This window comes from Pygoscelis adeliae, unplaced genomic scaffold (genome assembly GCF_000699105.1).
Source record: "Pygoscelis adeliae isolate BGI_AS28 unplaced genomic scaffold, ASM69910v1 Scaffold121, whole genome shotgun sequence".
In the NCBI taxonomy this organism is placed as follows: Eukaryota; Metazoa; Chordata; class Aves; order Sphenisciformes; family Spheniscidae; genus Pygoscelis; species Pygoscelis adeliae.
The window spans coordinates 355,485-379,580 of record NW_008824359.1 but is presented as its reverse complement, the minus strand read 5'-3'; the positions used below and the strand labels follow the sequence as shown (position 1 = coordinate 379,580).

The 24,096-nt window shown below is 38.2% G+C and overlaps 1 protein-coding gene across 2 annotated transcripts in view; it reads left to right on the top strand.

The window, feature by feature from the left end:
- Positions 1-24,096, top strand: part of LOC103913184 (chromosome unknown open reading frame, human C2orf43) — a 114,734-nt gene that overhangs the window by 12,971 nt on the left and 77,667 nt on the right. The window contains exon 2 of one of the 2 annotated variants that reach the window (XM_009319648.1): positions 6,660-6,794. The exons of the other annotated variant lie outside the window; for it this stretch is intronic. Coding sequence (XP_009317923.1) covers positions 6,660-6,794 — 135 coding nt within the window. The remainder of the gene's footprint in view (positions 1-6,659; positions 6,795-24,096) is intronic. 2 annotated transcript variants of the gene reach the window in all.

Below are 24,096 nucleotides of genomic sequence, written 5' to 3'. Positions count from 1 at the left end.
ATATTCCATTATGAACTCCATTTTTTCAGTTTTATATCTCAATCTTAACTCCCTTCCAAGAGCCATTAGTTTACAGCCATATTAAAAAAAAAGATAAATAAATCAAGGCTTTTTTGTATTTATGTACCTACCTTACCTGGCTGAGACATTGGAAGTAATAATTGAAATACATCTGTGGACTTTGTAACCCTTGCAATATCACTTAATCACAAAGTCCAGTAGGTTTGCAGTGGGCAAAATCAGGATTTCAGACTTTGTATCTTATGTGCCTGGAGAGATGCTGTTAATCATTCATATGAGGAGAGAGGCATGTGCTGTCCTGTCACAATTTCTAGCTGGGAATTTTTATTCACAGGCTTCAGACACAATTGTCACTTGGGCAAAACCATCTGTGTTAGGTTAATGCAGGTTTATCAGGCTGTCCATGGGATTTCTTTAGAGGTAAATGAACCCACATTTGTCCTGAAGGTAGAACAGTGTTAGAGAACAGCAGGCAAGCTTATTTGCTCTGCAAAATGCGTATAAAGAATGTGTATTATAAAATCCTATATGGAAGTTTTATAGCTGTGTCAAGCTAAAAACTCTGTGTGTGTGTGTGTGTGTGTGTGTATATATATGGAAAAAATGTGAAATGTTCTTGAAAAACCTCTCTAATAAGCTGTGTTACAGGCACCTGGCTGAATCCTTCTGAGATTCCCTATTTTCACAACCCAAGCAAATATATTAAGGTGCTTTCCAGCCAAATTCATGATTCCAGAGTTAGAGAGGATCAAACAGAGTTTTCACATGTGTTTCTGCGTAACGTCCTTGTAATTGTTTGCTCTTTGGCTGATGCTGCTCCCCTAGTGTACAGACTATAAACGGAATACAGCGCAAAGAATGCCAGTCCCCTCAATGTGTAAACAGGTGAAAGCTTAATTGACGTGACTTTGTGATGATCATTCAAATGTTATTTGACATGTTTTATTTGAAATCCCTTAACCCTGCATGTCAGAGGAACCTCTCTGTTTCCTTTTAAGGTCTGATCATCAGCTGCGGTGTCAGTTTCTGCAGTTTTCTCCCAAGTGTGAGAACATCATTGTGTTTTTTACATGCTCCATTTAAATCCTTCTGACATCTGCGTGGGCTGCTTTCCATTCATTAACATAGGGGAGTTGCATCTTCTTCCATGGTGGCTGGTCAGACGCCAAAGGCAGATTAAGTTTCCTTGAGCGAGGAACTTGTCATTTAGGCTCTTCGAGCTGGAGCTGGGAGCTTTGGCAGCTCTGCGAAGAGGCAGTGAGAATCATTGCCACAAAAATGATTTTTGTGTGGTCCTGCTGTGTGCCCCTGGATTTCAAATTTGATTTATGGCTGCTCGTTTAAAAAAAAAAAGTCTGCATTTGGTTTTGTTGCAGGAGATTATCATGTAAATACTGCGGCATACATACTTAATTCTGAAACTGTGGATTATTTCTAAAATTAAACTCATGGTAGTTGCTGGCATATTTTCCAGTTCCTCAAAGTTCTCTGTAAACCCAGTGTTGGCTGTGTATTTCACTTCATCTATTCATGTAGCTGCCTTTATTCTTTATGGTCCGGCTGAGGTCCCAGAGCAGACAGAAAGCAACTGCTAGAGAAGTGCATGAAGCACCATAGCTGAATGCCAGCTACTGCTCCCGCAGATGGTCAGAATTCTGGAGACACGACTGAAAACACTGGGGAACATTGCACAGGGTGGTGCACAGAACCCAAAAGCTTGTTTCAAAACAAGGTGCAAGAAACCTTATCGCTGTTTGGAATGATTTAGCTGCACATAAGTTTCTTCTCCTTCACTCCCCACCACTCCTGGCACTTACTATAGACTGCTTAAAGAAATCCTTTTCAATTTAGGTATCCCTTCCAGAACTGCTAGGAATTATTTTCATTTTTGTGTTTTAGTCTTAATTTCATTTGAGTAAGCTGTATATATTTTCGACCTACCCCTTTCTGGACAGAAGGCTTTTCCTATATGTTTTGGTGTATATCTTTGTGTCTAACCTGAAACATTTTGCTGTTGTGGTTTACATTGTACATTCCTCAGTAAGTCTGCGAATTACTTTTGCACAGGGCTATCTAATGCTAGTGCTCTCTTAATTATAGTTTACATTTTGCATTAATATTTTCTGTTACAGAGGAATTTAAAATGCTTGACAATTTGTAAGCCACAAAAGCTGTCGTTGCTTGTGGGGACTAGCTATGGTCTGTGACTTTTTAAACGAGCGTTTTATGTTTGTTGTTTTGCATTCAGAATTAAGCTGATTGAATTGCACTGATGGCATACTGTATATAAGTTTAAATTTCCTGAGTCTGAATAACTGAAGTGCAGCATCTCAAATATTAGGATGTATTTCATTTTAAGACAGGCCAAGTTTGACTTTATGACACTTTGTATAGGAAATCATGTGAAATCAGGATAAAAGTTATTCTTTATCAGTGATATCCTGGGGCAGATATTTAGTTTGTACAAATAGTTCTCTCTCCACTGCTAGCTGTCTTCATAAGAAGGAAGTGGTTGGTATTTAAAATCTTGGTTTGATGGAAAAAGCATTAACAAGAAAGTGTTTGAAAGTGAAAGGCAGGCAAATATATGTTTATAAGTAATTTTCATGTTTGTAACTATGTGGAAAGCCTGTATCTGCAGTATATATAAGTGGAAAATATTTACCTCCTAATATAGCTCAAAGTTACACCTCTGCACATTCAGTCGTTCTGTACCGTTTTGCTTTAGCTGTGGGTGGAACAGATCGGAAAAGGAAGAAGTGGATTCCCCTCTTCAAATTAAAAATAGAAAGACTTTGGGCTTAATGTAGAATAGCCGGATGAAATGCCGTGTATTACAGGGAAGAACAGAAAAGGTGCAGGAGTCCTTTGGTTATTGAAACTCAGGAGTACACCAAATAAAGTGGCCCCACTGTGTTGTAATTCACTCTGCAAATTGTCCCTTTGACATACTCTTCCCATGAAATGCTTAGAAATCTTTTGCAAATTAAGGTAATATGCAGTGTATTGTAGTTTTGTGTCCTTTTCTATTATGGTCACCATTTACAGCTATTGTTTAAAAGCTGTAACATAAACACTTGAAAATTAAGCACAGTTGAGAGTAACTGCTTAAAATGGGCTCCTTGGTTCAGATGACTGCAGCTTGAGATTTGCTGGCATGCATGAATGATTCAGGTGCCCTGAGGTGTCTGAGGATTGATGTGGTATTCAAATAACTGGAGTAACCTTCAAATCATGGAGGTTTACACTGCATTTACTTATGGTTTCCATTTTTTGACACTTAGTTGCTGAGTGAAAGAACATAGGCAGTTTTGGTTTGATGTACTGGGAAGTCCTTAAAATGCATAAATGAGCACTGCATTGCCTGGGTGCCGTTGTGATGAACCTGGTTGTTCTTTTTCTATAAAATAAAATAGTTTAATTGAACAATATTTCAGCCACAGTAGATGAGCCCAAAATATTGTTGATCACAGACTGCTGTGCATATTAAGCCCCACCTATTTCCATTAGCTGTTACTGTAACTCTGTTGTATGAAAAAAAAATCTTTATATGTTCAGATTTTTTGTTTGCTCCCCTTAAAGTATATTGACAGCTAGCAGCTAAAGTAAAAACATATAAAATGACTGAAGTCGCGGAGATGTGAGTTTGAGCTATATTAGGAGATAAACATTCTCCACTTATAAGTATTGCAGATGCAAGCTTTCAAGAGCAGGGACAATTAATCTGCATTTACTTAAGTCAATGCAAATCTGGAATAACTCCATTGAATTTGAAAGTTCAATAAAGAATAAATTCATAGCTGCTTTACACGTGGCGATTTCTCTATAGAAATCTTTGCTGTTAAAATCTTTGTTGTTGATTTTCCTTTCCATTTGTGCCAGCGGTTCTCATTCATACCCCTTCAAGGCATTTTAAAGTATCAATAGCAGTTCTCGCAGCTGACCCTCAGAATGTCTCTTACCATGAGCAGATGCTTATGAAGAGTGGGGAAAGGGGGGTTTCTTTTGCATTTATGAATCTTCGCTTTTACCTGCCTAAAATACACATCACACTTATCACAGGATAAAAATCCCCTTTCCCTCAAAAAAGTATTAGAGTGCCTTGAGCTCTGTATAGTATTTGATGCAAAGCCTCACTGTTAATAAGCAGTTCTTACTTCAGTGCTCTTCAGCTAATGACTGAATCCTGAGAATATTTACACGTTAGGTTCACCTGGCTGATGATGGGAAAGAGCGCTGAAATGTCTGACGTAGCTGTTGCCACTTCTCCCCCTTTCCTTGTTTTGCATTATTGAAGGAGAGAAAAATGTAAAGAAAAAAGGCTGGTTTTGAGATTAATTTTGTGATTCCTTGATCTCAAAATACCTAACTGCATTATATTCCAGGACTAAGTGTAGTGCCAAAACATCATGATCATTTGTACTACAAAAGTCACACTTTATTTTGGATTGCTGCTACTTTCATTTTCAACCTCGCTGAACGACAGGTTTCCTCTATGTAACATCAATCCAAGGAGCTTGACAGATGATGTCTAGATTTGATTTTATTGTCTCTGGGGCCCTTTATATTATATATTTTTGACGTATGAAAATGTGGTGCAGTTGTATGGATGTGTGACCCCTGTGAATTTTAAATTGTTTTTCTGGAAATCAGTTCGAGAAAATTTGATCGTGCATTTTGGAGTTTATATATACAACAACTTTTTTTTTTTTTTAAATTCCCCTTTAATGTTAAGCTAACAAAGAGATGCTTAGAACATATAATAACTGATACTGTGGGGCTTGCGTTTTGGTATTTTGGGGTTGGGGTTTTTTCTTCCAAATCAGTGTACTCCAGTAAAAATAATGTTGTTTTAAGATCAGTAATTTTATTAAGATTTAAAAACCATCAGAGGCACTTTTTAGGAGTAAGTGAGGGATGAAGCATGTGTGATATATTACCTAGAGTGGAAGGCTTCCCTACTCTGCCATGTATCATCGCTGGCGTGAGCAATGGCATCAGCTCCTACGCAGGTGTCTGTGCTGGAGGCGGCTTGGGGCGCCTGGTGCACTGCTGCTCTGCAGGGAGTAGACTGTGTTCTGGAAGGCCTGGGCTGAGGGAATGCCTCTTGGGAGAGCGATGAACTTACTGTGTGTTACCTGAAGAGCAAAAGAGTTGAAGTAAAAGAAGGCAAAATGAAAATGCCCACTATAGAAAGGGAAGAAGTGGAATAAACCTGGTTGTTATCTCCACATGCTATTTCTACAAGTACTAATTTGATTACAGCTCTGATTCTTCTCTGTCACTATCGATGCTCACATGCCTCAGCCTCTGTTACTACAATCAGGCTGATATAAAGGAGTTACACAATTTTAGTGAGGGGTTTTTTTTTTTCTCTCATACCCTTTCAGTAATACATTTGTGTTATTTTGGGATGTCTTTGTCTTAAAAAGTGAATGCCTTTTTATACAATACTGCTCTTGCTGCCTTTTGATGTTGATGATATCCAAACTAAGAATTGCCTAGTATGTGAGTGAAAGACATGTAACTGAGCAATCCTGACCAAGATGGTGGGCTTTCTGGGTGTCTAAATGATAATAAGAAATCAGTGGAACTACCCTGGAAAATATATAAATAGAGAGAAATTATGTTTTTATGTCTGTGTGGAATTTTTACGCATCCTATGGGAATCAGGAAACAAAATCTGCTTCATCTTCATCTGGATTTACTCTCCAATTTAAATCCCTTGACACTGTCACTACTGATATCCAAACGAGAGAGAAAAAAAGAAGGAATAGAGATCAGAGTTTTTTTTTGAAATGCTGGAATCCCTACCAGATATATATTTTTATCTTTGGGACAGTATTTCAGTTTCCACTTCAGCAATGGTACCTGACTGTCGACATTGTCACTGTTAAACAATGGATTTAGAGCAAGGTGGTCTGCTCTCTCAGGGCAAGCCAGATTTGTTCAGCCACCAGCCTCTTCTGAGAAGTTCTCTCTAAAGCTGATGGGATGCAGGAGGGAGGACAGATTCTCCCGTGGTTCTGGAGCATGAGGGGTGAAAAGGAAAGAGCTTCTCAAGAGGTGTGGAAGAGGACAGAGAGAATATGAAGTTGCAAGCAGAAAAAATTAATTTAGTTCAATGAGTTTAAAATAAAATCATCCTCTCTTTTAGGGTCAGTACAGACCTTTGTATTGTCAGGATACCACATACCTATTTTGAAGCGGTAACACTGAGATATTCTGGAGGGCAGACATCTGGATCAAGTGATATACACTGTAGTCTTTGTGATATTTTTATAAGATCTGGGGATTTCTTTGCCCAATTTTCATGTATCTGTAATTTGATGGGATAGCTAAGTGAGCTGGTTAACCTCTGATGGAAAAGGAGATTTTTCTTCTCTGTTGGGCTTTAATTTTAGTTTCTGCAGTTTCAAAGTAATTCTGTAAAATGCTTCTCATGGGCGCCATTGATCAATGGAATTAAACCAGTTCAATAGCGTAGCCCCTGAAATTGGGAAAATAAAAATCGGAAATGTACTAGAGAAAATAAATTAACAAATTGCTGTATAATGCTGTTTATTTTGCTTTGAAGCACATTGCTTGCTGTTGGAAGGTTAATATTGACTGTGCTTGTATGTTTTGTTTTTTGGCAGGTAACCCTGGACTGGCAGGTTATTACAGGACCTTTATACAGGCCTTATATTGTGGACTAAATCAGCAGTATCCCGTTTGGGTTGTGAGCCATGCCGGACATTGTAAACCTCCTAGTGGTATGGAAATGGTAGAAGGTACAATACTATAACTTGTACATACAAATATTTGTACCCCTCCGATTTCACTAGCAGAACTTGTGCCTATTAAAAACAGTATGACATGGTTTTTAAATGTCTCCATTATATTTCCACAGAACAGTTGTATGAGAAGAGAGATTACTGAGGAAAAGAGTATTTTTAGGTAAATTAGATTTACCAGTCAAATAAGTGCTATTAAGAGAATAAGAATTTGGTGATTGCAGTCTTTAGAGACAAGTTATAGAGAAGAAGGTCTAGAATATGTTTATATTGAGAAGAGTAGATTAGAAAAGTACATTTTTCAATTAAATGTCCAATTCAGAGATTGAGTACTTGAGGAGAGACTTAATTATCTCTGAATTCAAAAACGGTTGTACTAAATTAGCAGATTTCCAGGAAGCAAGTAAGTCTTTCTGAGACTGGGGTACGGGGCATTTGCAGGGTAGAGGTTGCTTGTTTATCTGTTAAAAGTCTTTTGATACGCAAATTGCCAGCAAGACATGGTAGCCAACTGTAAGTGGATATTGTTAATGTACAGCATTGTAAGGTGGGAGGAACCAATAGTGAATCCTGTCCTGAAAGCTGCTTAGTGTCAGAAGACCTCTGGACTTGGTCAAGCTGCACTGATGTAGCAGTAAATCAGTATGATTCCTTAGGACTAAAAGGTTCAGCAATGTGAAGCAACCTGATCATTTTGAAGAAGAAACTGTTTTAGCTGTTTATCATAACTTTCCCTCACTAACCTTTGCACCCGAGCTTTTAAGCCTTTTTATTGTTTTTTTTAATCTCAAGTTTGAAACTGAAACACGAAACCTGTATTTCTTTGGTAAAATTCCTGCCAGTCACTGTGTTCAAGTGTCAAACTACCAAATGCTGGCACTTTCTCCCGATAGGTGAGAAATCCCTAGGTTTATAATTTCTGGTACAATGTTAACCATGGGATACAGGTAGAAGTCTGGCAACTGGATGAAGCTGAGTTTATTGCAGAGAACATTGGTAGGTCTCATACATAACATGCCCTGGGATCACGTCTGCAAGTGTGTAGTTAGTGAAAAGAGCCTTTGATGGTGAGAGATGTGTTTGGTGGCTTGACATGGCTGAATGAGTTGAAATGGAGAGGTCTTTAGATGGGGCCAGCAGGGATGTTGTACAACTGTCCCATTTCCGCTGTGACAGCCCCTGTGCTGCTAAGGAGAATGTAAATCTGTGGGAAGGAGAGCATCCAGCAAGAAAGAGGGAGCTGATATCTAAGTTGAAACCAAACCTCCAGCTGACTTCACGGTGTCCTTTTGCACTGACAATGCTCCTGTGAGAGAGGGGATTTTCAGGGATGTGGTAGCTTGTTAGGATGGATGTGAAGGAGTGGAAGTGAAGTACCATAAGGATTGGTGCTGTGTCAAGTTCTATTCAATAGATTCACCCGTGACCTGCAGAATTAGAGTAAACAGTGAAATTTCTCAGTTTGTGGATGGTACTTCATACTAGATGTCAGGGAACTACAGAAGCATCTTACAAAATGTAATTTGTGGGCAAAAAGATGGTAGACAAGTGTCAGGGTAGATAAATATGAGTTAATTCATCTGACAGAAAACATCTCCTTTAACCGTGCCTGGGCGATCCTGAACTTGGAATTCATTTGTAAAACTCAGGAAGGATACTGGCGTTATCACTGACAGTTCTCTAATATCATCTCTCATTGCACAGCGGCAGACAAAACTTAAGTCAACAAAACATTGGACATAACCAGTGTTACAGACAAGGCAGAAGGCATTGTTTCATTACTGTATATAACCATAGTGGACCTGCATCTTGAATATTAGAATGCATTTCTGGTGGGCATCTCAAGGACAGCATTTCAAGAGTGAAGTTGGTGAGTGTATGGAGAAAGGCAACTAAAACAACGGGGAGAAAGCAGCTTCCTTGTTATGAGAGATTAAATGGCTCTTTGGTTTGGGGAACAGAATGCTTCTCGGGAGCATGACTGAGGTTTCCAAAATCATGACAGTAAATAAAGTAAATGCAGGATAAAATACACCAGATTCAGTAATGGAACTAATGGTCACTTAATGGTACTAGCAGGTTTAAAACAGATAAAATAAAGTATTTCTTTATGCAACAGGTAAAAAATTTAGGGAACTAGCAGCCAAAGCACTATACTGTGGGCAAATTATATTAGCGGACTTAAAGTGATAAAACAACCTCATGGACAACTGGTCCATAAATAGTTGCTGAAAGAGGCACGTTTTTTGTTGTGCGGCTGCACTGCTGTCCTTGCTTTAGACACTGAGGTCCTTGCTTTGGACACTAACCTCTGCACTTCCCCATGCTGCTCCTGGTCCCAGTGCCATCTTGTGCCAGGGTTGTGAGCCTGAGAGATTCACCGCAAGGGGAAGGGATGCAGAAAGTGGCCGGGCTTGGTTTCTCTCACTGAATAGCATCTACTCTTGCCACTGCTGAGCTTGGGGGACTCACTTGCCTGAACCAATAAGGTGTTTTGTGTGTTCTCAATATCATGTGCCAGGATCTGTACTTACTGGTGCACTTACTGTAGCACCATGGAGCTAAGAAAAGCATAGAAATCCACTGATGGATAGTTTAAAAAATAATGAAAAGACATTTATGAGGTTGTTTTCATTTTTATTTTATTAGGAGCACAGGAGCAGGAAGCTCACGTCCTGTCATTAGTATATATTTAGACAGTATTCCAGAATATTCCATAGGGAGCCTTTTTCAAGCTAGTCTTCTAAGGAAACTCTGAAAAGTTTAGTGACCTTTGTAAATAATGATGTTACTACAGTTGCCATGGGTAATACACTGTGCTTTGCAGTAGCTTTGAATGTAACGAAAGAAATATAGTTCATTTGATACAAACTCAAGGGAAGGCACAAAGTGGCTGGAAGGCCTTATATTTGCCATTTTATGACAATGTAGGTTGTCTGCAGTGGGAGAAGAGATTTGGGGTAGTTCTTCCTCATCCTTATGACACAAAAGAAATGAAAAGCAACTTTTAGGTATTAGAAGCTGATTCCCTTTCTTCTATTTATTTATTTATTCCCAAAAAAGTAATTTTCATTAATTGACTATAAAGGTGTGATCAAAATCACTAAACAAAAACTTGAGCATCTTTGCAGTTTCCCGGGTGACTGACTGATAGGAATAGGGAGTCATGGACTCATTGCTGATGTTCTGCTCCGGCATCCCACAGGAGTTCTTGACTGACGTTTTGTGGCATTATAGCAAAAAAAAACCCCAGAACTCCAAGGACTAACAGAAGCACATGCATAGGGACAGATAATTCTGTTCTCTGCAGCTCTTCATTGCCTTCTAGATTCTGGATTTCTAAGGCAAAATTCCTGTGTCAAGGACTACTACATAGGATTGTGAAAACCATGTCAATTATTAATATGTTGCACAAAACGGGAAAAAGGGGATATTTTGGCAAAGAACTAGGCACGGAACTGTTACTGTAAAAATTCCATGTATCCTTTCATGCTTCTGACGGGCATTTCATAATTCTCCATTTGAAATAGCCTACTGCAGATCCTCTGAGGAAGTTCAGTATTTCTTGATAAGAAGGATGAGGGCATAAATTGATGAAGACAACATTTCCATATCTGACACCATTGATTCTTGAGGTTTTCCTGGTTGGAATCTAGCAAATGAAAAAAAGAAGGGGGGCGAGCTACTATGAAAGATGAATTCGTAGTGATTCATTTAGAACAGTGGTCTACAAGTTTTTTTGATCAAGCACTCCTATCAATAAATAATTTCTATCAGTAAAAAGTTTTTCAGCATGCACACCCAATATATCTTTTTTTTATTGATATAAATTGTATACATGTGTTACCGAATTTCTAATATTTTCTTCCTGCACTCCAATGTCCATGCGCCCCACTTTGGAGACCACTGATTTTAGAGTGTGCAAGTATGTAGACAGTACACTTAACATATAAATGATGCTGCCTGTAAAGTAATAAAGGGTTTAAAATGAAAGAAACTGTGTTGGAATAATATTCCTGGTTATATTCAGATCAAGTAGATTTTGAAACTCTCAGACTAAAGAAAGTTTTCCAACAGCAGCCATCAATCACAGACTACTTCCTAATTTACTGGAGGCATGTCACATAGTGATTTGAGAAATGAACAAAGCTACACCCTTCATTTTCACTTCTGTATGATATCCTTTTATTCAGAGAACTCTTGCAAGCTATGCTCCACAGAGACACACAACATTAGTTGAACATTTCGTTGCTGTAATTCTGCTCCTAGCAATCAATCCACTGTGCAAAAAGATTTGAAACTTACTTTTACTCAGTGAACACAATAAAAAAATGTCGTGGTTTAACTTCTGCTGGCAACTAAGCACCACACAGCTGCTCACTCACTCCCTCCAGGTGGGATGGGGGAGAGAATTGGAAGAGTAAAAGTGAGAAAACTCGTGGGTTGAGATAAAGACTGTAATAGGTAAAGCAAAAGCCGCATGCGCAAGCAAAGCAAAACAAGGAATTCATTCCCTACTTCCCATGGGCAGGCAGGTGTTCAGCCATCTCCAGGAAAGCAGGGCTCCATCACGCATAATGGTGACTTGGGAAGACAAGTCCAAATGTCCCCCACTTCCTTCTTCTTCCCCCAGCTTTATGAGGTGAGCATGACGTCATCTGGTGTGGAATATCCCTTTGGTCAGTTGGGGTCAGCTGTCCTGGCTGTGTCCCCTCCCAACTTCTTGTGCACCCCCAGCCTGCTCGCTGGTGGGGTGGGGTGAGGAGCAGAAAAGGCCTTGACTCTGTGTCAGCACTGCTCAGCAGTAACAAAAGCATCCCTGTGTTATCAACACTGTTTCCAGCACAGATCCAAAATATAGCCCCATACTAGCTACTGTGAAGGAAATTAACTCTACCCCAGCCAAAACCAGCACAAAAAGTTATACCTCAATTTCAACTTCTTTATCCTCCTCCTTAGCTTTTAAAAAAGCAGTTGTTTTGAACACTGTTGGGACTGTAGAGCAGGCCAACGTCAATCCTTAAGCGTAGGCAAAGTTATAAAAAGGAGAGTAGTTTTCTAGCTCTCTCATTTATTTTGTTTAAAACTGGCATAATCTATGTATGCCTTACAAATGTTCATATAATCTTAAAAGTGTTGCTTTTTTTCTTTTCAGTGCCTGATACTGAGCCTTTGACTAGTAGATTTTTTATTCTTTTAAGTTCTGGAGCTTTTTTTAATATGTCACTCCATTGAAGGATTTGCATTACATTTCTTTTGAGATTTCTGATCTGATCAGAAGGAAATAAATTGTGTTGGATTTCTCTCTTTTAAATATATGATTTCCTTTATACAGGAACAGAAAACAGTTTAAGGAAAGAATGAAAAAGTACTTTGGTGCTTTTTCAAGAAAATAAATCGTTAAACAAGGTTACTCTTAAATACTTTGTCAACTTCTTGATTTAAAAAAAAAAAGGTAAAACTGAAAAATAAAATTAAATATTCCATATTTATTTACATTCAAATTATTCTGTGAAAATGCCAGTATAGCTGCTCAGCTTGCGGGAGTGGGCACTGCAATACGTTATGAATTGTGGAGACTGATGCGCTATACTTTCTATTACAAAATCCAGTTGAGTAGAAATGCTTGAGTACTGCAGGACTAAAGACTCGTGTTTAGGAGTAGCTCCTCTAATGGCAATGAATAGTAGCCAGTTGGAAGCTTTTTGACAGCCTTTCAACTTCTTTTGATAGGAAACAAACTGCTGGTTAAAACTAACACATATCAGTGAACAAATCCTGAAATTATTCATTGCTAATTTTATACGCATTGCTAATTCAAGTGCTGTGTTATGAATGTCCCGCTTTAAAATAAGGACCAAAGGACTCAATCTCGCCCAGAATTTCCTTAAAAGCTGTGGAAAATGGGAGATTAGATAGGAAACCCTTGACACTCAGTCCCTCTAACACATCCCTCACCTCCCTTTTTTAGCACCCTGGTTGCCTTTTGTCTTACTGGCAAAAGGTGTACAGCAGGTGTACATACATAGCCATGTCTTAAAATGGTCTAATTCTGTGGACATCTGCTGTGGTTTGATAAGAAATAAGAATTACAATTTCAGACAGAAATAAGAATAGAAGAACACAGGTTTGGCCTTGTTTCTCCTCAGGACTGCCAAGATAATTTTCTTTGTAGCAAAGTAAGATTGAGAAGTAAAGAAAAATGAAATCAGAATTAAGTGATTTATTGATTTTTTTATTTTTTATTGATTGAAGAGACACAATTGGTGCATTAAAATACCATATACCTAATAAATGTCTAGTCATCAGTCATGTCTTGATACAATATTTGGTCACATGATAAATTATATTAAAGATGTATCTCTAGAACTTTCTGAACTGTACAGATGAGTATTGAGCTATACACAATCATAATACAAATACTTTTTATTGTTTTAGCAAGGCATGTTTATCCTTTGGAACAGATTGTCTACTGAATTTTCTGTTGTTTTGTTTCTGAATCAGTATTAGGTAGCTTCTGAATGACAGGGAAGTTTGAGTGACATTCTTAATAGCCAAGTTACAAGATAAAATTCTAGTTTGATCATTTATGTCCCATGAACTGTAGAAGATAATAGTGTGTCCTTAAAATCTGTTAAACTATCCCTAGTTCATTTTCCATGATAAAAAGAGGTAGGTAAGGATTGATTTATAGTCCATCAAAAGAGTGTTTCCATTGCTTTTTCTTTATGCAGGGAGAGTAGGGCCTTCAGACCGTTCTGAAACTGAATTATATCCTTAAGAAGCAATATGGGAAAAAGCACAGAAGTGGTGGAGGGATAATGAATTATCTGTGAAGACATTGATTATGTGATCCCAAAATGTTAATGTACCATCAGTGTGAAGTTTTGAAGTGAAATGAAGTTTTGTATTAAAAAAAGATATTCTAGTGTTACAGAAAAATTTGGAAGCCATGTGCAGCTTGAATTTATTTGATATATTGCTTCTTAGCTGTTGTTACAATTCATCTGAATGGAGTTTGCCTTTCCAGCCCTCTGACTTCTAATGAAACTGCAGAATTGACTATGAGTGAGATGCTCCCTCTAGCTAAAGTGGTATAAATCTACCAAAAAAAAAGACTGAAATCATTTGGGTAAAACTGAATTTATACTTCAGCAAGTTAATCACCTCGTTCATTGCTAGGTAGTTGTCCACCAAATAACAGATATAAGTGTGGGCATGATTAGCAGATGTGAGCCATAACTTTCTACCATCATGATATGCTGTGCTGGCAGGAAAAAACCTAAAATAGTGGCCTGAGCAAGACAAGGAGCATGGTGTGCTATAATAAGAGGGTTGTGAGTTATTTAGGACAGTGATTCCCAAACTGTGGTCTGTGGGCCACTGGTTGTTCCCAGGACGCTTGCTTGTGGTCCAGGAAGAGCTGGCTGATCAGATGGAGTAGTCTCTCTCACCGGTTTCCACTTGCTAAGCGGAATTAATGGTAGCTAAGAATACTTTTCCAATAATGCATTTTTTGTGTAAGCATTTACTGCGGTGGCCTTAGAGGTGTTGTCCCACCATGAATGTGTGGTGATGGCGGGGAGTGGGATTGTGGTCTACACTGCTGCAAACCACAGAGAGGAGGAGATCATGAAAGTTAGGTGTTCCAAGAACTGAGCTCCTAAAAATAGGGAGTCAACCTTAACTAACAGCCTTTGTCCTTGTTGTTGTGTGTAACCCCAAAGGAGAGAAGTTACACAAAGGCACAGGGAGTCAGTATGCATTTGGTAATTTTAGCTAGCTTGTGACTCTCATTTATTTTAAGTAGTACGGATGTTTTTAATGATTGCTGATGTTGGAGAATACCTACCCTGCTGAATCAGGTGAATCAGAGCTACTGGCGGTCTGTTTGGTCAGTACAAAACCACCTCAGAATTAGTGTCTGTAGTGCTTAGAAGGTTTTTGACCAGCGAATCCTTATCTGGGCTTCAGCGCTGTTCGGTTAGATATCAAACAGCAGTAGTAACGGTAGGTATGTGGCCACGTTCAGGTACACAGTGATAGCCATGTTTAAAAGGCATTTACGTCTTGTATTATACAAGTAAAGGGAGAAAAGCAGAAGAAAGGCAGCTGAGCTGGCATCTCACATGCATACTTTAAGCCTATGTATACAGACATTTAATTCACATTACACACATTTAAATCACATTAATCTATATTTCAACAATATTTTCTGCTTCCTAGGCATATAAATTAAAATATCTGAGAGTCATTTAAAGTTGGATTATCTTTAATATAACTTTTTTACAGGTTTAGTCAGTTACATTTAAATATTACAGACTCTGAGAACTCTGTAGTCATGTTTGTATCCCAGAACACATAGCACTGCTTAATTTTAATGCAGAATTATATGGCAAGGTGTCTCCCAGTCCAATAGTATCAGACTGTAGATACATTAAAAAGAACCAAGTTGTAAGCGTGCCATCCAGGTAGAATTAAGCTAGTTTCGTATCAAAGTGTCAATTTTTTTAATCTATAGAGAGGAGAAACTTCCTGTTTATGAACCTGGCCCTGGCACTGATTAATCACATTGAGCTCTTCACATGGTATTCGTCAACAGCGAGGGATCCACGTTGGGGTGTGCACAGAGGAACTGGTTGTTTTCACAGGACGGGACAGGAACTGTCAGCTCAGTGCAGTGCAGTCCTGCTGCCCCTCCTGATATGTCTTTGGAAAAGGCAGCTTAAGGAAGGAAGTGTGTGTGCATATGGAAAAGTTATTATGAGGCATTTAAATGCTGAGGTTTTTGTCTTTGCCTGGTAAGATCTGCATTTTACTGTATGGTTTTAGTGCTAGGTGTCTGTTTTAAGGAAACAAATGATCATTTCATGTTACGAACCCACTGGAATGTTTTGAATCTAAATGTGTGAAAAGTAAGCAGCCCTAGGGATGCTGCAGTACTCTGTTTACTGTAACACTTCTTTCCTTTGAGCCACATTCAGTTAATTATTCATAGAGGTCCCATAATTATGCCCATAATTATGCAAATAGATCCTTTGAGTGAAATCTTGGCATTTGGCATTGGCTTTATCAGTTGTTTTAATTTTAAGCATGTGTTTAAAGATCTTATTCCATTCAAAATCGAAACTAAGAAAATAAAATTTTGCCATATGTGAAGAATTTCTAAGTTGCTCTGTTGTTTTCTTTTCTGGCCAACCAAAACAATATCAATTTTAACTGCTCATAGCATCATACCTTAACAGCCATGTATTTATTTGTAATGATCACTTAAACACTGTTAGCTGATTCTGGTACCACTTAATGCATATCTCCATTGAGATGCAAATCAATATTCCATTGTCTTTGATGGAGTAGTGACCAATTATTGCTGGTGTGACTAAGAAGAGGGCTTTGTCTTTACTTTTATTATAGCTATATGAAAGAGTTCTCTATTTTCTCTATTTCTTTCAAGGTTTTCCACTGAGTCTGTCAACATAATATCTGTAGGCATATTATTGAAAATATCCATGAACAGCTTTCTAATCCACTCTCGTACTTTATTCAACTAATTCCCCTGTTAGAAGAACCAGAATTTTTCATCCATATCTTCAAATAAGGTTAATATAATTCTATTTTTAAAGATGTGTTTTAAAGTAACAACTGTTGAAACCTGATACAGTCTTCTGGATCCTTATCCAGAAAACAAGATGTTTAAAAAAAAAAATTGACATTCATCCATTGGAGAGTATAATGTCTTTACTGCATTCCAGGAAACTTTGGACATAGGTTTTGAGATTGTTTATGGATCATTTTCCGCCTTTCACCCCATGACATAGGTATGTTCTCCAGCTGATACCATCGCTTCTAATTAGATGCAGATGGCTGTTAGTAGGGGGAAAAAAGTGTTCAAGAATGTGAACCCTATGAAAAGGTAACATTTATATCTTTTGGTGTCTTGACTTTAGAAGGCATGTCACAGTTCACTGAGATGAGCAGTGCTGTGATGTTTCAGAGTAACTCATGTAAATGTTTACCATACTATTGTAGGGTTTAAAAAAGTAAAATAATTTAATAATCAAAATATTGAGATGATTCAGATTTTTTTCCCCAGGGAGAATGCTTAGGAATCTTTTAATCCAAGTCAGTTTGAAAGATATATTTACATCTGGTAACAGAATGAAAATGGACTATCCTCACAGCAGAGAATAATCCCTTCTGTCTGAAGGTGTAATGGGTCTAGGTTTGTTTTTATAGTTGAATCAAAAAGTTTATTCACTACATAGGTTAGCTGTAGGAAGAAAGCTGATCAATACTTTTATTTATTAATAATAGTTTCTACTTTATGATCTAAACCTTAATTTTGATGCCCATAAAGCTTGCAACAAATGGTGCAGATCTTGATGGGATCAATCCAGTGTTTTAACAGCAGTTTTATTTTTAGTTCACAGTAATCTACAGTCGTAAGACTGAGGAACCATCAGCAATACACAACATAATTCCAGATTCTAAAAGTAATCAGGTTTGGAACATGGCGTCTTTCTGTTTGCTTTGGTTTTAGGAGTTTCCCGTTCTTTAAGGAGCAATGTAGGCGTTTCAGGGAAGTGCAGGAAACTGTAAGGCAGACTATGCAGGAAGAATTAACTGCGAATGGCCTCATTCTTAGATAATCAGCTTCACTAATGAATTATTCTTACCTCTTGTGCATCTACTTAAATCTCAGCAAGATCCAAGTAAGGGCTGTGTGCTTCCACAAATGATAAAGGACCAAATGATACAGTACTGTGGACTCAGGTTGAATGAGGGGGTCTCATTGCTGCTTGCTGGATGAAGGAGTTCTATTTTCCTCCTTTTGATACTGCATGGGACTATTCTTTTTCTTTAAGCTAGACATATTCTTATCTTTCTAAAGGTTGAATTTTATGTTTTGTGCATTAATACATTTATTAAAATAATCTAATTTACTACAGCTATCAAATTACTGGTGTGGTCAGGTGACTGCTTAGTTGCCAAGTTAATCCCCATTGGGTTAAATGTTATAGGAGACTACTAAAATTCTCTGGGATTGCCACTGCAGTGCCATTTTTTTCAGAACAAAACTGTGGTTTCGAATGTATTAACATGGAGTCTTTGCTGTCAGAGACTCCACTGACTTCTGTACTAGTGTTTACATGATTTGGAGGAAGAAGTATTATCCTGCAATTAATCATGAAGAGACTAATTTCAGTATTTCTGAATGCCCTTTAGTATATAAAACTCTACATGATCATATTCGGACCTGTTTATGTGTAGAGTGCAGGTCAAATTCAGTTGCTGTCTTTTTATATAAATTACACTGTAAAGCCGCAGGCAGTTTCAAAGAGTTTGCAATGAGCAATGGCTTCGATGTCTGCTAATGTAAATGAATGAGAAAGTCAACCTTTGCCCGGCGGTGACCCTACCACTGCTTGTGGGTCACAGGTGAATTGGTTTGCTTTCTATGTAGCACATCTCACCTGTGTAAAAATGAAGACCAAAAAAATCCCTTATTCATCTATAATGACAGATCAGCTTTGTAGCGGTGGCACTTTAGTCTCCATTTCGCCTATAATGCAAAACTCCAAGAAAAACAAAGCCATCATAGTATCTTTGGCATGTTGCCACACTTGCTATGCTAAGCAGTTCAGCTAGGTGACTAAGAATGAAACCTTCAGCATTTTCTTCAGGAAGGTTAAAAAGGAAACTGGAATGAATGGAATAAATGGAATAAATCTGCCAATTAATTTTTGAATAGTGTTAACAGAACACTGGAGGAGAGATGATATAAATCATAATTTGAAGTGGTCAATTTGACAAAAATGTGTTTCATCCCCAAAGATATAAAATTTGCACTATACAGCACATGCAGCATCAGCAACTGATAAAGAAACCTGCTATATTTAAAGAAAGTACAAGGTGAAATTCTATTTCCTCTCCTCATTTTTGCCACTGATTTTAATAAATTCAGGCTTTTACATACACTGTTTCGTCCAATTCTCTTTTGCCTTATGCTGTGCAAAGTAATGAAAGATGAAGTATGGAGTGCTCCTCAATCAAAATCGTGGCCTTTTCCGATGATGGCAGAAAGCGTAACTCAGTGGAGAGTGTCAGACCAGAGAACTAGATTCTCCCGGCTGCTGGATTCACTTCATGTCATGTCAGCCAGCAGCAGACCTCCTGTTGCTGAGCCACAGCTGGTTTCCTTTGCTGTCAGCTTGCACTGCTTGTGCAAAGAGGAGCCCAAACAGAGACGTAGAAGGCTTTTCAAGACAGGTAGCGATTAGAAGCATTGATTGAGCGCTGTGAGGTAGCACTGCATTGCAAAATATTTTGCATACGTTTCATGCTACAGCCCACAGCGCAGGTAGCAAGGGGTCACGTTCTCTGCTGGAATAAACTGACGTAGCTCTTTGCAGTCAGCGGTGTGGCACCAGTTTACAGCATCAGGGAATCTAAGATAATAATTTTGAAAACTTCTTATAATCCATCAATTTTGCAGGGTACAGATGAAAGATGGAAAAATGTTATGCTTGCCTAAGTGGGTTGTTTACTCCTTAAAATAAAAAGGGTGCTAGACAGTATTGTTAAATAATTTGGATCTGTTTACTGCAGGTAGTTATTCTAGGTACTAAATTTAACATTTCCATGGACAAATGAAGATGGAAACCTACACTTCCCTTTATACTTCTATTAAAATAGTATCATCCAAGATGAATATACACAGGAGTAAAGAAAAAGGACCAAGTTATACTGAATGCCATCCTAATGCCATTATAGTAGCTAGTGAAGTAGGAAATGCATTAGTGTTACTCTAAAGATAGGTGTTATTTTAGTATCATTCTGAAGAGTCGTACTTATTTGGACATTTCAGTCTTGGTCTGTATCACAGTTCTAAATAAAATTTTGGGATGGATTTTCAAGAGAAATCAGGACTGGCCTAACAAATTAAAAGTTTTAGCTTGGATTCAGTAGAAGCATCGAGCACTTCAGAAAATGTCACCCATTGATCTGTCCGGTCGCTGTGAAGTACAAATTCTGTATTGTTACTTGTGCTACTGCATAACTGCCCCTCCGGGTATACTCTCAGCTGCTTGCTTTTTCCCCTTCCCCCCTCTTAACGTTGTGATGTGTGCTCCTTGTCGTTTTCTCCTACTTTTAAAATTATTCTTTTTACTCCCTGTCTGTGGAATAACGTGGGTTGTCTTCCTTGGCCAGCTGTCTTACTTTGCTCCAAACTTCGTCTCTCCCTTTGCTCTCAGTACCTCTTTCTCTATTTGTATCTGTTTAAACTTCCCAAAGTTTTGAAGTGCTGTTTTCATGTTTTCAATAGGTGTGACTGTTAGATTTGCCTACCGCGGCCCAGCACCTCATTTATCATACACCGACTGAATCAATTCCTGTGAAGTGATATTCGTCCATTTTTGTTCCCTTCAACACTCATACAATTGCCACTGTCCTTTCTTTACCTCCTATGCTATATCTACCCAGTCTTGGTGATGTGCAGAACATCATTATTTTGGTTTTCTTCCACTGTTAAACTGTACAAACGCAAGTTGTTGTTAAAGTATGCTATTTACTGAAGTTGCTTTTAGTTGCTTCATTCAGTAAGAAAGTTCTATGCCTCAGTTTCAAGACTGAATTTTCCCTGTGTTAGATTGGAAGATGTTAGATCTGGCCAAACATGAAAAGGTCTTGATACTGATACACTTTTCAGTAAAGAATTACCTTAAGGAACAATATATTCTGTGTGCATTATTCCTGGAGAGACTCATACGTCACGTGCCTCGGGTTGATGGTGCAAGATAATTCAAATATCAGTGAAGCACATTTGCCCTTGCAAAACTGGGTGATACTATTTCAGATCATACGTGAAATGAGTATTCGCAAGGTAGACATTTGCAGGAGTACCACCTGCTAGTCAGGCAAAGCAAGGAAAATAGACTTTGTGGAGAGTCAAAGTAGGTTTCGAGGGGGCTAGACTGATTTTTGCAATATGGCCTTTTTTTGTGGTGTAAGCTCAGCAAATCAGCAAGATAATGGAAATTGCAAGATTTTCTCTATGTTGCTCGGACAGACACTACTGGTACAATGATCCCATCCAGAGGCTCAGACTGAATGTGGAACCCTTTCAGGTAGAAGTGCACACCTAGGAACATGCTGTTTCCTGAAGGTCTTGTTATTGACTTCATTTTCTCAACCACCAGATCTTCAAGTAGAATCACAGAATCATAGAATCATTTAGGTTGGAAAGGACCCTTAAGATCATCGAGTCCAACCGTTAACCTAACACTACCAAGTCCACCACTAAACCATGTCCCTAAGCACCTCATCTACACGTCTTTTAAATACCTCCAGGGATGGTGACTCCACCACTTCCCTGGGCAGCCTGGTCCAATGCTTGACAACCCTTTCAGTGAAGAAATTTTTCCTAATATCCAGTCTAAACCTCCCCTGGCACAACTTGAGGCCATTTCCACTTGTCCTATCACTTGTTACTTGGGAAAAGAGGCCAACACCCACCTCGCTACAACCTCCTTTCAGGTAGTTGTAGAGTACATGAGCTCTGCTTCCTCTCATTGTTTATGAAGTCTCTGCCAATGCAAGGCTACTTCATTGCTTTCTTCCTAATTCCTCTTTTTATCTTATTTTTTTCCTGCAATACCAGAGAGGTGTGCTTCACTTCAGCACCTGGTATGAGAAGGTTGAACCTGGTTATGTTGACAACTGCTCTGGTGGCTTGTCTTTGCTGTGGAGTTACTCTGGAATGCCCAGAGACCTCAGCCCCTGAGGAAGAGTAACACTACACTGGTGGTGTTTGGTACCTGTTTGCTTGTATGTAGTCCTAACTATTTCAGGCTATGCTCGGTGATTCTTCCTTAATAAGCTGTGGTAGAACTAATTCATTTTGGAATTACTGGAAGAGGGGAGAATTGCTGGAACGTTTTGAAGGGCTGCCAGTACTGAAATTATTTGTTATTTTGCAAGTGTAGACGTGCACACCTAGACATGAAATGACTTCAAAACTGGGGAAAAAATGGTTAAAGCCTAGATAAAAGCCTAACTTATGGTAAAGTAAGGGCATACTGTTGTTTTCTTGTGCTCTGTAGTTACTTGTCTCATAGAGGGTATTCTGCAAAGTAAAATGGTGTGCTGAGTGGGATACCTGGTGTGTTGGAATGACCTTACTCAAGTTTTACAACCAAATCAGCTACATGTGCATGGTGTTACAGGTCTTTTTCTTCAAAATAATTGTCTGCTGAAAAGCGGTCCTTAATAGTCCAAGTAGTGTGATGCCATCAAAGGTGCAGCCTAGAAGTAAAAAAAGTATAAGACTAAAAAAGTCACAATGAGTTTTATACTTGTTCATATATCAAGAAACATCTTGCATAGCAGTCAGCCTCAGCAAGAAAGTCCCTTCCAGTTTTGTTTTTGTGGGCAAGTGAAGAAGGGAATTCATAGAGCCTTTCACTTGGCTTCAGCGTGTCCAGAAAACAAGAAACGTAGCATGAACAATCAGCTTCCCATAGCCTCAGACCTCTTTGCTTTTGCTCCTTGAGGTGACTTTACAATGGAAATGTAGATCTGCTCCTATACAGTGATGGTTCTTTAACCTCCACCCTGCCAAGTTTTTTTACTTTTCTTTTTTTTAATTATATGATCTTGAAAATTCTTATAAATTGCACTTTCTATAGTTATTCAGCTTACTGACTGTAAAATGCAGTCATTCAAATACAGAAAACTTTTCCATCTATGTTATATAAAACACCAATGTTAGATTTGCTTTATGCTTGTTAAAGTGATTCTGGAGGCATAGATTGGTGTAGAACTGCATAATAAAACACTGTTTAATGGTGTTTGCCTTGCCAAAATTGGAGACAACCAACAAAATTCTACTTCAAAGTTTGTACTGTTGTCTCATCATACCTTGGTAATAGTTATTCTAATCAGTTAGAGGGAAGCAAGACTGGGAATGCAGTCTGAAAAAGAAATCTCTCACAGATATCTTAATTTAATAAGTTCAGTGTGCTCCTGTATGCTTTTAATAAAAATTTGGTTTTTAGTATTTGTCATGTTTATTAGTTCATTCTGTTAGACTATGCTTGTACTAATTTAATTATAATACAGCTTCCTTTGAAAAACAGATTAGGTGTTAAAAGTGTCCCAGCAATAGGTATGTAGATAGCAAAGGAAATCAGTAGTTGAATTTGTAAATTAAGGTCTTGTTATTTTTCTAATAAAGAAAATAATACATATGACCACTTCAGTATCTTGAGTAAAAGATAATTTATTTGTGGAGGATACCTTTACAAAAAGTAATTGCTCCAATAAACACTAATGAGTGGTGTGTTTATCTTAAAAGTTGCATGAACAGTTTCTGAGGGTACTAGGGCCAGATTAAGGTCTAAGGGTTAATCTAAAACACAATGCTTTAAGACCTGGTTCCTGGTGTCAGGAGGAGTTCTTCAGTATTTATTGAACATTCTTTCACGGTTTCCATCCCATTTCTTTGGCATTTTATCACTTGCTGATACAAATTATCCAGGGTTCAATAATCAAATGAAAGATTGGGTGAAGCATTCAGGCTTTAAGCAATATATCTTTAGGGGATGTATTTTCGAACATATTTGCCCTTACTAGACCCACAAACCTGAAATCTCAGTTTTCAATCTCAGCTTGTTCAAATACAAGCTTACAGTTGTATTTGAACATTTTCAGATGGCATCATTCAATTGTAAGGAGTTACTGTGTTTTGCTATAAGAACAAAAACAATCAAATGATTTATTTAATTTCCAGAATTAGACTTCTGACTATGCATGCCAGTTTAACAGGTAGTCCTTCTAAGTTATGTAGTTGTGGGGTTGCTTTTGGCCTGTCAGTACATGAAGGCAAAGAGGAAACTTTTTGTGCGTTGCTCCATCTAAACAGTAGTTACTGTCACAACTGCTGCTCCTGCCACCAGTGTTGGTATGCATTTGTAGTGGAAAAAGGAGGTGGGGCATAAAGTCTAAGACACTTAGCCCTATATGTTGGTTGCACTTACGGTATTTGATGAAAATGCAGTGGACTTAACGTGACCCTGAACTAGCTCTCCTGAACTATTTGGTTGGCCATACTTGATGCTTTGTGCCTTCCCTTTTCATATGCTTTGATATCATCACTGACCTTCAGTATCTTCTCCCTCTTTGCTTTTCCTCCTTTTGATAGTTTCTTGTGATGTTACTGCATTTTCATGTGTTTAAACTTGTTATTTCTCCTCACTTAACATTAAGCAGTATGGTGATGAGTCATGCAGCTGAAATG